This window comes from Sesamum indicum, linkage group LG5 (genome assembly GCF_026168435.1).
Source record: "Sesamum indicum cultivar Baizhima isolate 11 linkage group LG5, ASM2616843v1, whole genome shotgun sequence".
NCBI lineage: Eukaryota > Viridiplantae > Streptophyta > Magnoliopsida > Lamiales > Pedaliaceae > Sesamum > Sesamum indicum.
The window spans coordinates 8,331,019-8,353,064 of NC_142661.1; the positions used below are offsets into that span (position 1 = coordinate 8,331,019).

Here is a 22,046-nt window from a genome sequence, read left to right on the forward strand (position 1 = left end):
AAATGGACTTTTGCCTGTGATGTACTCACAAAGGACGCTATGTACTCTTCTAAATATGTGTAACATAGGACAAGAATGTTGGATTTCAAACAATCACAACTATTCATGTATCGCAGATTTTATATGTAAATTATCATATAGTTTAAATTTTCTTATTAATAAGGTACTTTAAGTTATCATGCTCTATTTCAGTATCATGTAATAGTCCAAGACTTATATTTTTTAGACTAGAGTTGTATTACTTCTGAAAGTCATTTTGCACACTCCTCATCATCATTTTTCGATGTCGTAAACGTTCTATTTGTTGGATGTAGCTCAAATTGGGTGAGCCATGTACGTCTTATGTTATTAATTTTTCTAATTTTTATGTTTAAGATGGATGTGAATTCATAGATTTATTTAACATTCTTTTAAATGAATAAAAAATGCATAGCAATTGAAATATTTGATACTTTTTCCATAGACTGATTGTAGTCCATGTGCTTCACACTTAAGTGCATTTTGGCATCCACATCTTATTCTTTGGGGGGGGGGGGGAGGCAAGAAAGCATTTGAGTTACTTATATAATATAGATTGAAGGATCAATGCGGATCATGGTACTGATCATTATTAAAACCCGATCATAATTTTTTTTAATAAATTAATTATAATTATATTATGCAATCATCAATAATTAATATCAAATATATATAATTAATTAAAATTAGTATTATAGTTAACCAATCACTAATTTGATATGGATACATTGATAGTATAGGGGTATCAATGGATAGGGTGAGACCCTACTCAGACTCATACTCAAATCCAATAAATATTACTAAACCTAGGTCCAAATCCAAACCCATTAAAAAATATAAATTATATTTGGATTGAGTCAATACCCATAAATAAAATTTTATGAAAGAGGAGAAAAGAATTTGTACCTATGAGTAGAATTTAAATTAAATCTGAAAGGGATTTCTTGAACTTGTGTTATGAGTAGCCGATTCTTTTGCTTTAACTTAAATTAAAAGTGAGAATCAAGAAAGTGTGAAATATGGGAGAAATAATCTAAAACTTCCAATTTACAAGAAAAGATAAGAGGAGAAAAGAATTTGTAGCATGCGTAGAATTTGTGTCAAGTAGGAATAGAAGTTGGTATGCGCATATATAAAATGAAGGCAGTTGGTGAATTAAAAAGATCGATAACATCCATCCACTTTGCAATTAGCCGCTACTGATCCAACACATTTCTCCAGAAAATCACCTAAATACAAAGTAAAATGGTTGATTCTGTTGCAACAATTGCACTTGAAACACTTCGGGACTTATTGATTGAGGAAGCAAAGTTTCTATCGAGTGTGGGCGGTGAGGTTGAGGAAGTCCGTAGGCAGCTCAACATCATGCACTGTTTCTTGAAGGATGCTGATAGGAGGTAAGATCGGTACAATTCACATACAGTCAAGAATTGGATCGCTGAACTTCGCGATTTGTCCATTCAAGCTGAGAATGTGCTAGAAAGATATGTCATTGAAGTGGTGTCCAGAAGAAAAGGAAAAGGCCTTAAAATGGTTCTCAAAAGATTCACTTGTGTATTGAGCGAGTGGTCAAGAATGCACCAAATCGGAGAAGACATTAAAGATATCAAGTCTCATATGTCCGACCTCACCAAATAGTCGGAGTCTACGAGTGTAGGAGACAACTCATCAAGATTGGTAGATGATACCGATAGGTCAAGAAGAACGTATGGGCATGAGGTTGAAAAATATTTTGTAGGAACGAAGGAGGATATTAAACAGTTAGAATCAGTTCTGACAACTGATGACAAATCAAATGGAGTGATTTCCATATGTGGCATGGGAGGATTGGGAAAGACACTCTTGCTACTAAAATTTACAATGGGGAGGCCGTGGAGCGGTGCTTCAAATATCGTGCTTGGGTTTGTGTAAGTCAGCAGTTTCAACCCAAAACTACTTTCCAACGACTACTAAAGCAACTTCTTCCAAATGAAAGTGAAGATCAAGACGAAGATACATTGGTCAGAAAGTTGTACCAAGTACAAAGAGACAGAAAATGTCTCCTAGTTTTGGATGACGTTTGGGAAGTTGATCACTGGAATTGCTTAAGGCGTGCCTTTCCCATTGCAGAGGCAGATAGCAAAGTTTTGCTCACAACCAGAAATCAAAACATTGCTTCCAGAGGATACGTCCTCAATCTCAAGTGTTTAGATGAAGATGAAGGATGGGATCTCCTTCAAAAGATAGCATTCCCAAACAACTATTCACAAGGTTAGTTTGTAAAATTTCTTGTTTTATTTTATTGATTTTGAATCTTCTTTCTCTAGTTAGTGACAATAGAAAAAAGAGTAATGATACTAAAGATATCTTTAATAGTATATATTTAGCGAAAAAGATTATTTTGTTAAGTCTAATTTTTTTTATAGTTTTCATGATGACAAGATTGTTTGAATTTTCTTATGTAAATTTCAAGTTGATCTATATGTATAAAATGCCATTGAATAGCAATTTAAAATTTATTTCTTGATACAAAATTTGTTTAAAACGTAAAAGGAATCAAACATTTAGAAAGTCATACAAAGAAATGGATTCAGCAATATAAAGTTATGCTTTCAGATTTTATTTCTATTTTTTATTTGTTGAAAGTATAGGGCGAAATTCTCTTGTTTTGATTTGTTTTAATTACTATACATATTTATAAGAAATTCAAATTTTATAATATTTTGAATTAACTTACATTCATTGATTATGTATTCAGAGATACCTACAACTGAAATAAAGTTGTTGGAAGAATATGGAAGAAAAATAGTAAAAAAATATGGTTATTTACCATTACCCATTTCAGTTATTGGAGGAACTCTTCATCATGAAAAGGCATCAATAGAATGGAAAAATATGTGTAGAAATTTTGATTCGTACCTTCTACATGGGAGAGGTTTGGAGAATGACAAAGGAGTAAATCAAATACTATATTTGAGTTATAATGTGCTCCCTTACAATCTGAAACCATGTTTTTTGTATTTGGCTTGTTTTAAAGAAGATGAAAAAATAGATATAGAAAAACTATATTTACTATGGTTGGCTGAAGGCATGATTTATTCCGAAGATAAGGGAAGAGGAGAAAGTTTGAGAGATGTGGCAGAACAGTATTTATTCGAGCTAGCAAATAGGTGTATGGTTGAAGTGGAAACAGACAAGTTGCCGCTATATAATAGAGTTAAGTCATGCCGGCTTCATGATATGATACGAGATTTGTGTTTGTCAAAAGGAAAAAAAGAAGGATTTCTGGAGGTTATAGATAAAAACATGGGAGGAGAAGAGTCTTCAATTTGTAAAACAAATAGATTGGCTATCTGTGGGTGGGAGTGGATAACGATCTTAGTTACAGGATTGGGGAAAATAAGAACATAAGATCTTTTGTATTCAAAGATTATCAATTTGAGAATTGGAAATTGCCCAAAGGAATCGCAAAATGGAAGCTGTTGAAGCTATTGAGTCTCGAAAATAGTATTGTGAAAGAATTGCCACCATCTATATGTAAGCTACCTTGTTTGCAGACATTGAATGTGAAAAATACAATGAGATTACCTAATTGCATATACAAAATGAAGCGCTTGAGGCATCTATTTATGAAAGATGATCATGAGAGGGTTGGAGGCGAAAAATTGAAATTTGAAGGCTTGAATGAATTGGAGATGGTTGATGATATCTGGGTTGGTGATGTGGTTGATGATATCACTCATCTTCTTAAATTGCCCAAGATGGACATGGATGTTAATACGAATCGGGAAGATGGCTCAACTCTTTTCAGGAGGTTGGTGATGTGTCACTCACTACATTACTTGAGAATCACACATTGTCGAGTGAGCAAATTACCAGCTTATGAAGTTCAACTATATGAAAATGTGATAGAATTGCAGCTTGTGGGTACAAGGATTGAGGAAGACCCAATGGAAATACTAGAAAAGCTTCCCATGTTAAGAGTTCTTGGCTTGTGGAGCAATCCATATGTGGGCAGAGAGATGGTTTGTCGGGCAACTGGATTTCCTGAACTCAGGGAACTTGTTTTGCAAAGGTTGTTGAATTTAATGGGGTGGAGAGTGGAGGAAGGAGCAATGCTCAACCTCTCTAGTCTACTTAATGCAGAATGCAGTAAATTGAAGATGATTCCAAATGAATTGGAATTCATTAATATTCTCCAAGAACTGAGAATTATATCTATGCGAGAAGAGTTCGTGAAGAGGGTAGGAGTGGTGGATGGTGAAGGAGAATATTATCACAAAATCAAACACATTTCAAATATTTTCATTTATACCAATTAATAGCAATTATAGGTCTCACTTATTTATAACTATAATTGATGAATGTATAATTAACTAGCATGTGTTCCGTGTAATGTAATGTACGCATTAATTAAATTAATTAATTAAAATCACAATTGGTAACTTTTTTTTTTTGTTCTGGTTATTTCATAACTTTTTTAATTTTGTGAAAGTCAATCGAAATATTAAATGTTGTACATTAGTAATGCAAATAAATTTTGTTCTTTAAGTTACAATACATCGATATAAACAAAAAGTTCATAATAATAACAATATATATAAATAGGTTTGACATAATTATAAATATACCCTCTTTTATGTAATTTATACAATTTATGTAAATTTGTACAATTTATGTAATTTATGTGCAATTTATGTGTAATTTATGCAGTACATGTGTAACTTAGGCAATTTATAGTTTTTATGTGTAATTTCTACAATTTCTGTGTAATTTTAGCATTATATGTGTAATTTATGCAATTTATAATTTGTATGTGTAATTTATGAAATACATGTGTAATTTATGTAATTTATAATTTTTATGTGTAGTTTATGCAATTTATGTGTAATTTACACAAATTTATGGAATTTATGCAATTTAATAAAATTTTACACAATAATCACATTAATAAAGAAGTTTGAAACAATTAATGCAATATCAACAATATTACATTAATAAATATAAATAATTATAAATTACATAATAATCATAAAAAAATAAATTAGAACAATATTCCCAGTACATACTAACATTGTTACATAATAATGTACATAATCATAAAATTTGCTAAAATGTATAAATTTATTTATTTGTTCAAAATTATTAAATATATTAATAGTTTATAAAAAAAATATATTATTCAAAAATTAGGAACGGGTTTAGTAATGCTAAAGAAAATATTAAAAGTTTTAGCAAAACTCGTTCCAGAATCCGTTACAAAGACTGTCCCAAAAAAGTATACCTGAACTAGACGAATTGTTCCAAATTAATATATAATCGTTCCAAATAGAATTACTAATCAGTATCTAATATGTGTTCCAAATTCTATGAACCGTTCCTAATTCTATTCCTAAAATAATTCTACAAGTGTGTTCCAAATTCAATAACTCGTTGCAAAAAAATATTTCATAGACCGTTCCTAAATTCATCCCAATTAGAAAGAAGAAATAGTTTCAAATTAAAATTATGATTATAAATACCGTTCCAAAATTTCACCTAAAAAATATAAGTAACCATTAGAAAGACAATCCCCAACCGTTCCTATTCTTAAATTAAAATTTTTTGGGCTAAATCGATATTAGGAATGGATTTCAACGACCGATACAATTACCATCCCTAGTTGCAACTGTTTTTCATAAACCGTTCCTACATTTTTGTAACGCCAACTGCAGGGGCGGTTTTTCATCCATTCCAAACTCCGGTTCAAATAGGTTTTGTGATCTTGACATCGTCCAAAGTTAAACATTCCAAAATCTACCCAAATCCTGCCTTTTTTTGTAGTGTTACCATCAAGTTGAGTCAAAAGTTTGGCGTGTCAAAATGTTTTTATCACATCGTCAATTAGCAATGAATATATCTCAACTTGAATCCTTCAAATTATTGGTTGAGGTACCTGCAACAAAAAATCAAGCAAACCAACACAGCCAGAAAAGGAGAGCACCTCAGTTTTATGGCTGGACAAAAGAGAGCATAAGCGGGGGTACAATCCCCAAACATCTGTCAACAACAATAAAATCCAAGTAGAGACTAAGGAATACAACTTACAAATAATAAGAATGTCCAAGATATGCAACGTAATGGAGGACACCTCACAAGCACAGTAAAGTAGTAAAATAAACATGAGTCCATTATACATCAAACAGACAAGCGTAGTGGAGGATACAACAGTCAATCCATGGATCCTCATAAGCACCTACAAGTATGGTAGCATTGACAGTCCAACACAGCTAAGGAAAAATAAAGCATAATTGGGAATGCAACTCCCTCACATCTCTGCATAGTTCTGATGTCGGGGAAGCCATAAGAGTCAAGTTTGGTGATCTCTATAATCTTGCCTCGCATGTGATCGTTAGTTAGTAGAGCATAACACAGGCTTGGTTAGCAAGCAAATCTGCTGTTTGGTTGTCTTCTCTATAGATATGAGATTTCTTGATCTCATATTTGAATACAAGATTTTTCATAATTTTTTTTTTACTATATACATTCAACATAAAATATTAGTACAATATTATACCAATAAATAATAGTATTTATGTTAGAAATAAACGAGAAAAAATATTTGAATTTTGAAAGAAAGAAATTGAAGGAAAAAAGTCCTTTTACAGTAAAAAAGATCAATTTTGTACCTAGATTTTATTCCATATGAAGACTAATTAAATAATGTGGAGAATTTACTCTATATTGTAAGTTTAAATGAATATAAAAATGTGAATAATAAATTATACTAAAAGATATAACTTCTATTAACAAACAATTATTTATGTCCAACTTCCAATCAACCGATAGTCTCCTAATTTAATCGTCGGAGTGATTTTTTTGGGTGTACCCCAACATTTTTGACTTGTTGCTTTGATTTCAGACTTCTTTGCTATGAAAACCCCGAGAACCTAGTGCAATTCCACCGACCTCGTCATTATACAGTTATCATAACAAATAATAGCATAATCATGTTTATTGCGGAGTAGCACAAAATTATTGAACTAAAAATATTATCTTCGGTTGCAATCAGGTTTATTGTAATTATTATTTTTAAGATATAATAACAATATTGTTACAAAGTACTCGAGATCCGAAAAAAAGGTACATATAAGCTACAGGATATGCAGGGACGAGATCTGCCGCGCCCATGGAATATACAGAATCTTAAGAAGTTTTACGCATGAACATGGGAGTTCGCATTTTGGTGCCTGTGAATGGCCATCAACCACTAAGAGGTCGCGCTCTGGTGCCTGTGAAAGGCCATCAACCATGAAAAGTTCACGTTATGGTGCCTGTGAAAGGCGGTCAACCAAAAGAGGTCGCGTTATGGTGCCTGTGAAAGGCCATCAACCACGAATAGGTCGCGTTCTGGTGCCTGTGAAAGGCCATCTACAGAGAGATTGAATTCTGATGCCTGTGAAAGGCCTATCAATCCCAAGAAGATACCTTAAGGAGCCTGTGAAAGACCATCAATTATGAGAATCGCATCTAAGGTTAGGAGGGTCACATCTTGTGTGTTAGAGATAGTCACGACTGCATATGTCAATGCTTCAAGAAACTTGTACAAACTGTAATTTCTCCGAAAACAATTTATGAAATCAGTTCGTCTGTTCGTATTACGTTAATTTGAAGACTGCGTACGTTTTTATGCTTTTGTTTTTACCTGCTATCAAAGTCTTCAGGGTATTAAACATGAACTGAAAAAGATGCATCCTTCATGCCAACTGAAAAAGAGGCATCCAATTAAGCGCGAACTGAAAAAAGACGCGTTCAACGTATGCAATCTGAAAAAGATGCATCCTTCGTGCCAACTGAAAAAGAGGCATCCAATAAAGCGCGAACTGAAAAAGACGGGTTCAACGTATGCGATCTGAAAAAGACGCATCCTTCATGCCAACTGAAAAAGAGGCATCCAATTAAGCGCGAACTGAAAAAGACGCCTTCAACGTATGCGATCTGAAAAGACGCATCCTTCGTGCCAACTGAAAAAGAGGCATCCAATTAAGCGCGAATTGAAAAAGACGCGTTCAATGTATGCGATCTGAAAAAGACGCATCCCTCGTGCCAACTGAAAAAGAGGCATCCAATTAAACACGATCTGGAAAAGATGCGTTCAACGTATATGAACCGAAAAAGGCGCGCTCAACATAGGCGACTCGAGAAAGGTTAACAAATGGGGATACTTCAAATGGGGGTGAAAGAAGCGTTTAACAAAGACGATAAACGTGTGAACGGAAATGCAAAATAACATGCATACGAATTGCCAAAAGATGAATTCCATTGATGAAGCTTCATTTACAGAGTTACATCACAAAAATATGCCCCTCAGCGTCAGCTCTCAAATACACAGTTGCATGGATCAACAAAAATATCAAGGGGAGTAATTGTTAGAACAGAATCTAGACCGAGATTCTATTACAAAAGTCGGAGACCTAATCGCATCAATCATCATCCTCAGCCTCCAGCTCTTCACGCAGAGCAGCGAACTCGTCGTCTTTCAGATCAGGTTCGGCGGGATAGGGTTGGAGATCGGCGTCAAGTGTGATATCCAACTGACTATAGTCAAACGACTCTTGAAATCCACCAAGCTTCTCGATCTGGTCTTCACAGGTCTTATAACCCTTGGCGAATGAGTCGGCAGACTTGATTTCCATAACAGTTGTGAAGGTGTCCGTCTTCAGGAAGTCGCGGACAACAGCCATACGAGAACCAGCCAAGATTCGATGGTGTTCCTCCAGGGTATTGCGACCAACCTGGCCTTCCTCAAGACCTTGCTTGTGGCCCTCAATCAGGTCGACCTCATGGCCAGCCTCAAAGCGTTCCCTCTTGCCTTCAGATAAGGCGACATCCCTCTCAGATAAAGCGATCTCCTTTTCCTTCCTGGCGGCATCGAGCTCACCCTCCAAACCCTTGATCTTCTCAGCAAGAATCACCATCTCGTCCGCGTGCTTAAGATCCAACTTGTCTCACTCTGCCAGTTGGGCCTGGAGCTCCTTCACCTTCCTATCCGTCAATATGTAGTTCTTGTGATAGGATGTGCATTTCATGAACAGGCTCCGGAAGAATGTTAAGGCCTACAAAGTCGTGCAAAGTTATTCGGGTTCGAACATTAGAGCCGATCCAAGAATACGAGATTACCTGCAGCTGGGCATGGACGCCATACTCCTCGATCCTAATAGGGTTGTTCGTCACCAAAGAACTCTGGTTGCGGAGGGAGGTGAAAGAGTTATACAGGTCGAAAGTTTCCCTTCCTGCTTCCGAGAAGAGCACCGTGCTGGAAGAGCAATCCCACCTAGGAGTCGTTCGATCTCCCTGAGGTTCAGACGAATGCGACTGAGGACCCCTTATGACTTCCTGGGTCTCCTCCCAATGCGAAGCGAGCTGTTCCAACCTCAGGAACCTTTCTCGCTCGTCCGCTTGACTAGTCTTGTCCGCAGCTTCCCTAGCCATCCTACTCAATGCCCTAGGCCGATGAGATTTAAATTTTAAAGAACCAGAGGGTTCCATCGGTTCTTTCTCCTTCGGATCTTCCCCCTACCCCTGCATTTGTGAGAACCGCTTCCTTTCTTCGATCTTTCCCCACTATCGCGATCCGATTTCTCAGACTCACCCCCCTGATCTCCACTTGCATTGTCCAGGTTCAACTCTAAATCGCTAGAGTTATATCCATAGAGAGGTTGGGAAGGAGTCTCTTCGCTGTCAACTTAGATGGGCTGACAATTTGCAGGGCTCGCAGGCTCGCGTGGTCGCGAAGGAATAGGTGCAGGAGGAAGGTCATTAAAAGGCGCGACTTGCTTTCCCTTGGCCTTGCCCTTAGCCATTTTATACTCAGCCGCCTTCAGTGATAGAGCATTACGAGAACTCATGATGATACTACCTGAAAATATCAAAGCGTGTAAGCGAATTCGAGTAGAACGACAGAAGAAAACATCATGTCAGAAAGAAAAATCACCTAAAGACTCTTCGATGTGGAGGGACGCTGGAGAGAGCCCAGACAGTTGCAAAACCTTCTCAGTGAGAAGCTTCTTGGAGTCGTATTTAAAAGTCGTTAGGCTATTTATCTGATCGCCCTCCAGCCCCCCTCCACTTGTTTTCGAAACGGGTTTATGTTTATACTATTCGGTTTTAAAGGGCCAGACACTTCTAGGAGGTCGAATAAAAATATAGCGATCTAACCAGACACATTCGACTTCAGAGTTCTCAGATATCTACAGTCAGGCTTGGCCGAAAGGTAAAATAAACCTCTATCACCGGATCGTTTGGAAGTGGTGAAAGAGTACAAGCTCCAAAAATTGTCAAAACTGGGTTCTATGTCTAAGTATTACATTATTATGACAAGAAGGACAATATGACAAATAGAATTGGGAGAGAGTTGCATAGGGCACAACTCCAATTTATTCAAAATCGAAGCTACAGGAGAAGCCAAAGGAAATCGCAGTCCAGCGTCAAGATGCTTGATAGAAAAAGCGCAGAAACCAAAAGGGGAACGGTGCATGCAATCAAAAGTGGCAGGAAGGATAATTTCATACTCAGGCGGTATGTAATATTTTTCCCTAATCTTAAGAACAGGGGTTCTAACACTACTGACCACAGCTTCCCAAAGGTTTCTAGCAAGCCTATTCTGGAATTTTGAGAGAGTAGAAGGTCCGGCTTGTTTGTCAGAGATTTTGGAAACCGAGAACTTTTTGTTGCTTTTTGGGGAAGTAGAGAAGGAACCAAGAGCAGACCCAGAAGGGGTCGCAGACAACCCAGAACCAAAGCTCGACCTAGAATTCGAACTAAAGCTAGAAGACATTGTACCTTAGAACAGGATGGCTCTGGAAGCTGTAGATCGAATGCGAACGTTGAATTATAAACACTGGTAGCTAAAAGTCTATATAGGAGGTAGGAAGAAGTGTTTGAATGAGTGGAGTATTTATAGACTTACTCCTCTGGAGATACGGGCGCAGATCAACCCATGAGATGACGCCACGTGTCCACAGACCTACAGATCGACGGACGCGACCGTTCAACTTCTTCAAAGGCAAACGCATTTCACTTTGAAAAAGTGGGGGAGTAATGATCCGTAGCTACAGTAATCTGCTGGGAAAAAAAACACCCTTCATTAAGGGCATTAGGGTCCTTTGGCCATAGGATCCGCGCTTTCTGCAATGGGCGGGTCGCGGAGCACCCGACCCGGATCGAACAATGGACTTGAAAACCTGGACAATGACAACCGTCCGATCAGGACGCAAGCCAGCGGGATAAGGCCACGTGGCCCAGCCAACAGTATCCAGCTGTGCTCTATAAATAGACCCAAAACGCCGTAATTAAGGTAATTGTTCTGCATTTATTGAGATCGAACTTTAAGATAACACACTTTTCTCTTGATCAACCTAACTTGAGCGTCGGAGGGTCATTATTGAGGACGTGCCCGACGAGCTCACAGTTCTTGTTTTATTCTCAGGGAACCCAAAATCTGGTCTTGGAAGAGTTAGCTGTCTCAGTTGAGATCGTTTCACGAGATTGCTGAATTTGACCCGGATCAACTGTAAATTTAGTTCTTGATTGAAACATATGTTATTATGGAGAGGTGCATGTATATGGGGTTTGATGTATGATGCCTAAGTTGGAATAAAGTGTTTGACATTCATGATTGATGAATTCTGCACCATTATCAAACCTTTAGGTCTTTATCTTTCAATTGAACTGATTGGAAATCAAGGAGCAAACATGTTTCAAAATAGAAGGTACTTGGGATTTTTGTTTTAGGATGAAAGTCCATAAGCATCTTTAGTGGTCATCGAACAAAGTTAAAACGTAGGTTCCCCCCAGAGAGATTATAGGTAGCATCAAGACCCCATAAATCCATTTGGAGAAGTTCGAAAGGAATATCATACTATGATACACTGATTGGAAAAGGAATGCGAGTATGCATAGCTTTGTGACAGATTTCACAAGGGATGTTATCATTATCAAGACCATAATGAATGTTCAATATATGTTTTATTGCCTATAAAACAGCATGACCTAGACGTTTATGCTATACATTTGAGGTACAACAGACAGAATTGGAACAAGACACAGTATGATCAGTACTCTTAATAGCAACAACAAAAGTGAGACAGAGGGAACATGGTTTAAAGATGTATAAATTCTTGAATAGTTGGCCTATAGCCAGATTCGCTCTACTGCCCTGGTCCTGCAAGAAACATGTGTCTTTAGCAAACTGAAACTGATAATTTTTATGGCCACAAAGTTGGCTCACAGATATCAAGTTGACAGAGAATTGAGGAATACTGAACACATTCTCCAAAGCAATATCATCATTCAATTTAACTCTGCCTACATATTGAACTGAATACTTTAAACCATCAGGCAGATTGATGGCCCTACTGTGAATTATCTATCAATCCAAATCAATACAAGTAAGTTTAGCGGCATTACCTGCAAACTCCTCGTCGAATTGTGCAAAGTTTGCATAGTTGGTAATGGGATCTAAGGGAGTGTTTGCCTTTGCATAGCTGGTAATGGGATTTGAGGGTGTGTTTGCCTTCTGCAGCAGCTTAATCAATTCATTCATCATTTCTGCAGTGTTTCCAATAGAGGTGCCCTACATACCTTCACTTTTGACATCGACATTGGCAGCAAAAGCTCTCCCCTTCTTCCTTCGCTCATTCAGAGATTTATACCAATCACGTATGCCATGCAATTGAAAATATGTATCTTTTCCATGTCCTAGTCTTCGACAATGTGAGCATAACAAATTTCCTTTATCTGCAATGAACTTCTTTTTCTGCACATACTTATCATCATCTCTCTTAGTTCCTTTCATAGTCAGTTGATACTCCACATTGTTTGTACTTATCTTCGTAGATGTTTGTATTGCTCTTTGTTGTTCAACGGTGTAAAGCAAAGAGAAAGGCTTTTCCACACTGGGCAGTGGATCAAGCATAAGTATCTGACTTCCTTCATTGTTGAAGGTTTCATAAACGCCCATAAGAAATTGCATTAGTTGAGTCAATAAAGTGAGTTCATCAATTTCTTCGTTAATACCACTAGTACAATCTCCACGCTTACACTTTGGGATAACCATACCTAGGTTCTCACTCTTTTACCAGTTGAAAAGAAACACATTGGATGAATGTGGGTAGTTAAGACAAAGTTGTGGGAGGATGGTTCTTTGGAGTGTTATAAAGCTCGTCTAGTAGAAAAGGGATTTACTCAGATTGCAAGGGTGGATTACATTGACAACTTCTCACCTATTGCCTAACTTATTACAGTACATGTGTTCGTCTCACTAGCTGCTTCCCATAGCTGGCCGTTATAGCAAATGGACGTCAACAGCGCCCTCCTGCACGGTTGTTTGGATGAATATATGTACATGGAGCTGCCTGTGGGTTATTCTACCAAGCTTGGCCTCGTATGCAAACTCCAACAATCCCTCTGTGGGTTGAAGCAAGCCTCTCGTCAATGAAATGTAGAGCTCACCCTCAAGCTCACTGAGTTTGGATTTACGCAATCTGCTTATGACCATTGCTTCTTCACCAAAATGACTAATACTGACCTCCTAACTCTTGTCATCTATATTGATGATATAGTGGTTACAGCATCATCTTTGGATCTTATTCAATTTGTTAGACTTTACTTGCATTCCTTATTAAGGATCTTGGAGACGCAAGGTATTTCCCAGGGCTCAAGATTGCTCGAAATTCTAATGGTCTTTATCTAGCCCAGACAAAGTATGTTTAAGACATCATGCGAGATATTGGTATGCTCTCTGCCAAGTCTGTGTCTACTCCATTTCCTTTGGAACTTAAACTCAGTGACAATTGTGGCCCCTTACATCCTCAACCTATTCAATACAGAAGGTTAATTGGGCGTCTATTGTATCTAGGCTTCACACACCCCGACATATCACATTATGTGCAGTAGCTTAGCCAATTCCTTAATCACCCCTGTGATGTCCATTGCAGGGCTGCCTTACGTTTTAACGTTATCTCAAAGGTGAGCAGTCGAAAGGTTTGTTCTTTCATTCTCAGTCATCCTTTGAGCTTACTGCGTACTGCGACGCAGATTGGGCGTCATGTACTGATTCCCGCCGTTCCCTTACTGGATATTGTACCTTCCTTGGAGTTGCCTTAGTGTCTTTGAAGACCAAGAAATAATCTACTGTTTCCCGTTCCACTCCGTGGCGGAATATAGGAGCATGGTTGCAACTTTCTATGAGTTAATATGGTTGTCCTATTTGCTCTCCGATATAGGCATTCACTTGTCTCTTCCAGTTCGTTTTTTTCGCGACAACCAAGCAGCCCTGCATCATGGCGAATCCCGTATTCCATGAGCGCATGAAACACAATGAGATTGATTTCCATGTGGTAAGAACTACTTATAAAGATAGTTTTATTGCTCCTTCGCACAATCACAGTTCCCTTCAACTTGTTAATTTATTTACTACGTCACTGCCTCTGGAAACCTTCGTTTCCTTACTTGCCAACTTGGGTCTGGTTTCTTTGCATCCTTGTCCCACTTGTGGGGGGGCGGTTGAGAATGTTCCAGCTTTGGAGATGAAGCTCGCCATTTTCGCTGCAGAACATCCACAGGGAGATGTTTGGAAAGATGATAATGTTGCTGGTTTTTTTTTTATTTGAAGCGGGATAGAAGTCGTGTTTTATAGCTACGCGATTTTTGGTTGTCTTTGTGTTATTTACTGAGTTATCATGTGAGTACTTATTCGGCTCCTGACTGACCCATGTAATATAAGGAGGTAATTTACTCATTTTTTAAAATACAAGTGATAAATTGCTATTTATTTTTTAAGAAATTGAGAGGAATAGAAGATTCATGTGAAGAACAACCAATGCTATAGACACCAACAAATCATAACTGAAGAAAGGTGAAGAGCACTGTGTTGATGGGAGAGTCGTCGCAGCAATTAAAGAATTACATCATGCACTTCGACCAAAAAAGATGTAATTCTCATTAAAAATGAGGTAGGCTGAGAAATTCATGCGACAAAGTTGATGACATAAAGCAGAGCAAAATACAATCCCAAATGGACCGCTCTTTTCGACTTGTAATCAGTCATAATTATTAAATATAAAAATCGCCCTAATTTGTTGTTCAATGTCGGACCAACCCACTCAATAACAAGCTGACCAAAATACTAATAAATACACCACGAAATGAGATTATGAAGAATATCACCTCTTATACACTAATGTAAACTTATGCTTTGCTCTAAAGCAAACACACCAATACATGTGCTTGTTAGCCCTATCCTATTCTATCACAAAACCACAATCAAAAGTTAATGTAAAGGCTTATTAGTCCATACGAGTTAGTGAACATGGTCGATAAGTCCCTAGACCCAAACTCAATGTTTTGGATTCAATTTTTAGGTCGAGTGGGACCCATATCTATTTTTTTTTTGTTTTTTAGCGCTATCAATAATTCTTGTCATTTTTACTCAAGACAAGATCATTGAAAATTTTAAATGCAATTATTAGCCTTCTTTACATGGTTGTGAGTAAATAAATATATTTAACAAATGGGAAAAATGCAAGTAACCTGCGTGTGATATTGCAAATGAGTAAATTACCCTTTTATGAAAAAATGAATAGCGATTTACTTCCTTATATTTTTTAAAATACAATCAATTATCCCCCTATGATTTTTAAAATGAAGCAATTTACCTCCCTGTATAAGTAGGTAAATTGCTTGATTTTAAAAAGTTTAGGAGGATAAATTGCTATATTTTTTTATCATAAAGGGGTAATGTGCTTATTTTTAATATGACAAGGGAATAAATTGCTATTCACCCTTTAACAAATCAATTAGAAACTTATCAATTGTAAAAATTGAATTAGGATAGCTCAATGAATCCATAAAATCTTATTTGAGAAATAAAGTTTAAGTTCATTATATTACCAAAAATAAATGTACGATAATATGATTTACAGTATTATCCTTAAAAATAATTGTATCACGTGCATACTTAACTGAACAGGAAAATTGAAAGAAATAATGGTATGTAATGAGATCCAACGTAAAATTAGGAATGTTTATTTTCTATTTTTCTATATTTGTAGTCAACATAAGATCTACATATTTGTTATTCACCTAACAATTTCTTAAACTGCCCTTCTTACCTCTAATTTGTCAACTTTTATTTTCAATTTAGCTAATTCATTAATGTTTTAATCTTTAATTTGATTTCTGATTACACAAATCATTAATGTTTTGTAAATTTAATTGACAAAATGTTTAAATTGTATATGTTTCATTGGTTGTATTGGCATGGCCAAACGCTTATAAAAAGGATCTTCGGAGATGAAAATTTGCAAACATCTTCAGCCATCACATCACTAAAATGAAGTACACCATAATTAAAATCCTCTTGCTATTTCTCGGCATGGAAGTCGAGATTATCCAAGCATGTGTTACACAACAAGAAACTGTTTAAGTTATTAATAATCTCCCTCCGAATTCTGCGCCGTTGAAACTGCATTGTGCTTCTAAAGATGATGACTTGGGATATCATACCCTTTCCAGAAACCAAGATTATCATTGGAGTTTTTGCGATGATGTCATCCCGAAAACTTTGTATTTTTGTCATCTCTGGTGGGGTTCTAAGAATCAAGCTTTTGACGCTTATAAACAAACATGGGTGAGACCTGGAAGCAATCAGCACTATTGGGTGGCAAAAAGTGATGGAATTTATTTTTCAGAGCAAAATACTCCGAGTTCGCTCATCAAAAAATATAATTGGAACAATTAGAGGCCATGAAAAATTGTTATCCCATAAGGATGTTTTTAAATATTAAATATGAATGAAGTTCGACTCTCTCTCTAGTTTTATTTGTGTGCTATTATAGTAATTGGGTTAAAAAAGAAACACTTTTACAAAAAGAATGCGGAATATAAAGATAATTTTTTTTGCAAATATATATCTTCATTTCTTTACTGTCTTTCAACAAAAGTACCACATATTATTATCTCTACCATTTTGATCATCCGAAATAGATTTACATAAATAGCCCCAATTTTTTTCTTAATACAAGTCAAGATTCAGTGCTATAAAATCCAAATATCAAGTTAGATAACTAAACGCTACATCTAAAGTTAGAGGGACAAAATTGTTGACCCATTAAAGATGAAGGACCAAAGTTGCAATATAAAAATTACAACTCGAACTTCCACTTCATCAAATTCACCAAAACCCTCAATTTAGAAAGTGAAGCGGCCGACAACGTGGAATTTTCAGACCAAATCAGTGGGATAAAGGACTAAAATTTCCAAATTCTTTAAAGTTACAACACTAAAATGCCAATTTTAATTTGAATAGGATCAGAATTTCCAACTCCCGGCTTTATAGGACTAAAATTGTATTTCTTTCCTATTTGATGGAAGAATATTTAATTTGTCACAATAATGAAATTCATGATCCTAATAATTACTATTATTTTTTAAAAAAATTATTATTAATAAGAATTAGTTACAAAAATATGTTGCCACTAAATATAATTATTCACATGTAAAGTGATGATCTAGTGACAATAAATAATAATTATCACTATATTGTATTGTCTTGAAATTTTCATTACAAATGTGTGACTAACTGTATTTAATGACAACTTTATACATAATTAATGATAAAATTTATTGTCACTAATATATATTTTAATGATAATTTTAAAATCATTACCAAATATAGTCTATAGTCTTTCCTAAAGGATAAGAGGTTTGTGCAGTGAAAATTCTCTATGAAAAGTATATTATCTTTTCGAATTAGTGTGCGTCATAAAATGTATTAAACTTATTATTTTTATTTACATGTGAAAGTAGTCTTTTAATTTATAGTAAGATGATATTCACATATTAATTAGCGACATACTATCCATCATAACAGGGTTGTGTGGAAAAAATATATCTAAAAAAAAATAATTATAAATTTTTATAATTGTAAAAATTAAATCAATATAGTTCAATGGATTTATAAAATCTTATAACAAAACCAAGTCTAAATTTGTTGTTTGGGGTAATGTATTATCTATACTACATATAAAAAGAAGCCCATCAAATATGGGAGTAAGGCCTCCTTTACTTTATTGGATGAGATTAAATGATGATAGATAATTTCATGATTAATATTGGAATATTTGGTGACATGATAATTTAATAACTTATTTATTTTATATGAATGATTGTGCGATTATTATTAATAGTCTAACAATATATTTATTTATGTAGTTGTTAAAAGGGATAAAATGTGTAATTGACAAAATTACTTTATAATAAGACAAAAATATCAATGTCACGTTGTGAGATCGTAAAATATAAAATATCTAAAATTATTTAAACTTTTTATATATACATTTTATATCAATATCATTTTTCCACACCACCATATTCATCTTCATCAAAAACATTAATATATAATAATATAAAATGTAGGTAAAATTACACTTTTGGTCCTGTAACTTACTTTATTTACACATTTATATTCCTTTTTGACGAATTTAGTCCTGAACATCTCACGTTTGGTCATTATTTGACAAATTTAGTTCTTGATTGAAACATATCTTATTATGGAGAGGTGCATGTACATGGGGTTTGATGTATGATGCCTAAGTTGGAACAAAGTGTTTGACATTCATGATTGATGAATTCTGCACCATTATCAGACCTTTTAGGTCTTTATCTTTCAATTGAACTGATTGGAAATCAAGGAGCAAACATGTTTCAAAATAGCAGGTACTTGGGATTTTTGTTTTAGGATGAAAGTCCATAATTTTCTTTAGTGGTCATCGAATAAAGTTAAAACATTTGTTCCCCCAGAGAGATTATAGGTAGTATCAAGACCCCATAAAAATTCATCTGGACAAGTTCGAAAGGAATATCATACTATGATACACTGATTGGAAAAGTATGCGAAATGCGTAGCTTTGTGATAGATTTCACAAGGGATGTTATCATTATCAGCACCATAATGAATGGTCAATATATGTTTTATTGCCTATAAAGAAGCATGACCTAGATGTTTATGCAATACATTTGAGGTAGAATAGACAGAATTGGAACAAGACACAGTATGATTAGTACTCTTAGTAGCAACAACAAAAGTGAGATAGAGGGAACTTGGTTTAAAGATGTATAAATTCTTGAATCATTGGCCTACAGCCAGGTTCGCTCTATTGCCCTGGTTCTGCAAGAAACATGTGTCTTTAGCGAACTGAAACTGATAGTTTGTATGGCCACCAAGTTAGCTGAAAGATATCAAGTTGACAGAGAATTGAGTAATACCAAATACATTCTCCAATGTAATATAATCATTCAATTTAACTCTGCCTACATATTAAACTGAATTCTTTGAACCACCAGACAGGTGGATGAAGAGAGGATTAGTCGGTTTGACAAATGAGTGGAATAATACAATGTTTTCATATACATGATTGATGGCCCTACTGTAAATTATCTAGCAATCCAAATCAATACAACTAAGTTTAGCGGCATTACCTGCAAACTCCTCGTCGAATTGTGCAAAGTTTGCATAGACAAGAATTATTGATAGTGCTAAAAAACAAAAAAAAAATAGATATGGGTCCCACTCGACCTAAAAATTGAATCCAAAACATTGAGTTTGTGTCCAGAGACTTATCGACCATGTTCACTAGCTCGTATGGACTTAATAAGCCTTTACATTAACTTTTGATTGTGGTTTTGTGATAGAATAGGATAGGGCTAACAAGCACATGTATTGGTGTGTTTGCTTTAGAGCAAAGCATAAGTTTACTTTACTGTATAAGAGGTGATATTCTTCATAATCTCATTTCGTGGTGTGTTTAATAGTATTTTGGTCAGCTTGTTATTCAGTTGGCTGGTCCGACATCAAACCACAAATTTGGGCGATTTTATTATTTAATAATTATGACTGATTACAAGTCGAAGAGAGCCGTCCATTTGGGATTGTATTTTGCTCCCCTTTATGTCATCAATTTTGTTGCATGAATTTCTCAGCCTACCTCATTTTTAATGAGAATTACATCTGTTTTGGTCGAAGTGCATGATGTAAGTCCTTAATTGTTGCGACAACTCTCCCATCAACATAGTGCTCTACACGTTTCTTCAGTTATGGTTTGTTGGTGTCTGTAGCGTTGGTTCTTCTTCACATGAATCTTCTATTCCTCTCCATTTCTTAAATAATAATAATATTCGATATGTGAAGATTTTAGCATTGCATATTGTTCTAGGTTGTCTATTAAAGTTTCTCTCTCTATCTCTCTCTCTCTCTTCGATTTAATGTATTTTTGGGATTTATTACAATTTACCATTCTATGATATTGTAAATGAGTAATTACTTCCCAGTAAAAAGTAAATAGCAATTTATTACTTGTATTTTAAAAAATGAGTAAATTACATCCTTATATTACATGGGTAAGTCCGGAGCCTAATAAATGACTCACATGACAACTCACTAAATAACACAAAGACAACAAAAAATCGCGTAGCTATAGAACACGACTTCTATCCCTCTTCAAATACAAAAAAAAAACAACGTCATTATCTTCCCAAACATCTCCTTGTGGATGCTTTGCAGCAAAAATGGCGAGCTTCATCTCTAAAGTTGGAACATTCTCAACAGCCCGCCTACAAGTGGGACAAGGATGCAAAGAAACCAGACCCAAGTTGCAAGTAAGAAAGGGAAGGTTTCCAGAGGTAGTGACTTAGTAAATAAATTAACAAGCTGAAGGGAACTGCGAATGTGCGAAGGAGCAATAAAACGATCTTTATAAGCAGTTCGGACCACATGGCAATCAATCTCATTGTGTTTCATGTGCTCATGGAATATGGGATTTTCCATGGTGCAGGACCGCTTGGTTGTCGCAAAAAAGATGAACTGGAAGAGGCAAGTGAATGCCTAAATCAGAGAGTAAATAGGACAGCCATTTTAACTCACAAACAGTTGTAACCATGCTCCTATATTCCGCCTCGGAGTGGAACGGGAAATAGTAGATTATTTCTTGGTCTTCCAAGAAATAAGACAACTCCAAGGAAGATACCTTGCGTCTCCAAGATCGTTAATAGTAAATAAGGAATGCAAGTAAAGTTTAACAAATTGAATAAGATCCAAAGATGATGCTATAACCACTATATCATCAATATAGATGAGAAGCGCTAGGAGGTCAGTAATAGTCATTTTGGTGAAGAAGTAATGGTCATAAGCAGATTGCGTAAATCCAAACTCAGTGAGCTTGAGGGTGAGCTCTACATTTCATTGACGAGAGGCTTGCTTCTACCCATAAAGGGATTGACGGAGTTTGCATACGAGGCCAAGCTTGGTAGAATAACCCACAGGCAGCTCCATGTACATATATTCATCCAAACAACCGTGCAGGAAGGCGTTGTTGACGTCCATTTGCTATAAGGGCCAGCTATGGGAAGGAGGTAGTGAGAAGAACACATGCACTTGAATAAGTTTGGCAATAGAGGAGAAGTTGTCAATGTAATCCACCCTTGCAATCTGAGTAAATCCCTTTTCTACTAGACGAGCTTTATAACACTCCACAGAATCATCCACACACAACTTTGTCTTAAATACCCACAGTCATCCAATGTGTTTCTTCCCAGCTGGTAAAGGAGTGAGAATTCTAGGTATGATTATCCCAAAAGCAGTAATTTCATGTGACGCCCCAAAGATTATAATACATAATTCAGAGATTAATTGGTAAATTTTTATGAAACTTAGTTAATTGGTAAATAAATTATGGGCCATAATTGGAATATAATAGAACTTGAACGGTATATATTGGAGCTCGTTATAATATTTGAGAGCAAATAATATTAATTAAGAAATTAGGAAGGACGTAATGGGTATTTTGAAAAAAGTTTAATAAAAAAAATATTATATATAATAATAATATTATGTATATAATAATATAATATATATATATAAAGTGAAGAGAGAGTGAGAATGAGTGGCCACCGCCTCAACTCTCTCTCTCCTCTCTTTAATGCACACACCCAACCATACACACACAACCATACAC

The 22,046-nt window shown here is 35.7% G+C and overlaps 1 protein-coding gene across 1 annotated transcript; it reads left to right on the forward strand.

The window, feature by feature from the left end:
- The first annotated feature begins 1,263 nt into the window (after positions 1-1,263).
- LOC148788098 (putative disease resistance protein At1g59780) lies at positions 1,264-4,319 on the forward strand. The gene is made up of 3 exons (XM_088880350.1): positions 1,264-1,415; positions 1,820-2,268; positions 3,427-4,319. Exons 1-3 carry the CDS (start codon positions 1,264-1,266, stop codon positions 4,317-4,319), a joined length of 1,494 nt encoding a protein of 497 aa, XP_088736476.1.
- Positions 4,320-22,046: the final 17,727 nt, after the last annotated feature.

Bases quoted from the DNA above. Each gene is read 5' to 3' on its own strand.
- LOC148788098 (XM_088880350.1), top strand. From the start codon at position 1,264: ATGGTTGATTCTGTTGCAACAATTGCACTTGAAACACTTCGGGACTTA. The intron at 1,416-1,819 runs GTAAGATCGGTA...AATCAAATGGAG, and splicing joins TTGAAGGATGCTGATAGGAG to TGATTTCCATATGTGGCATG. The intron at 2,269-3,426 runs GTTAGTTTGTAA...TTGTATTCAAAG, and splicing joins CCCAAACAACTATTCACAAG to ATTATCAATTTGAGAATTGG.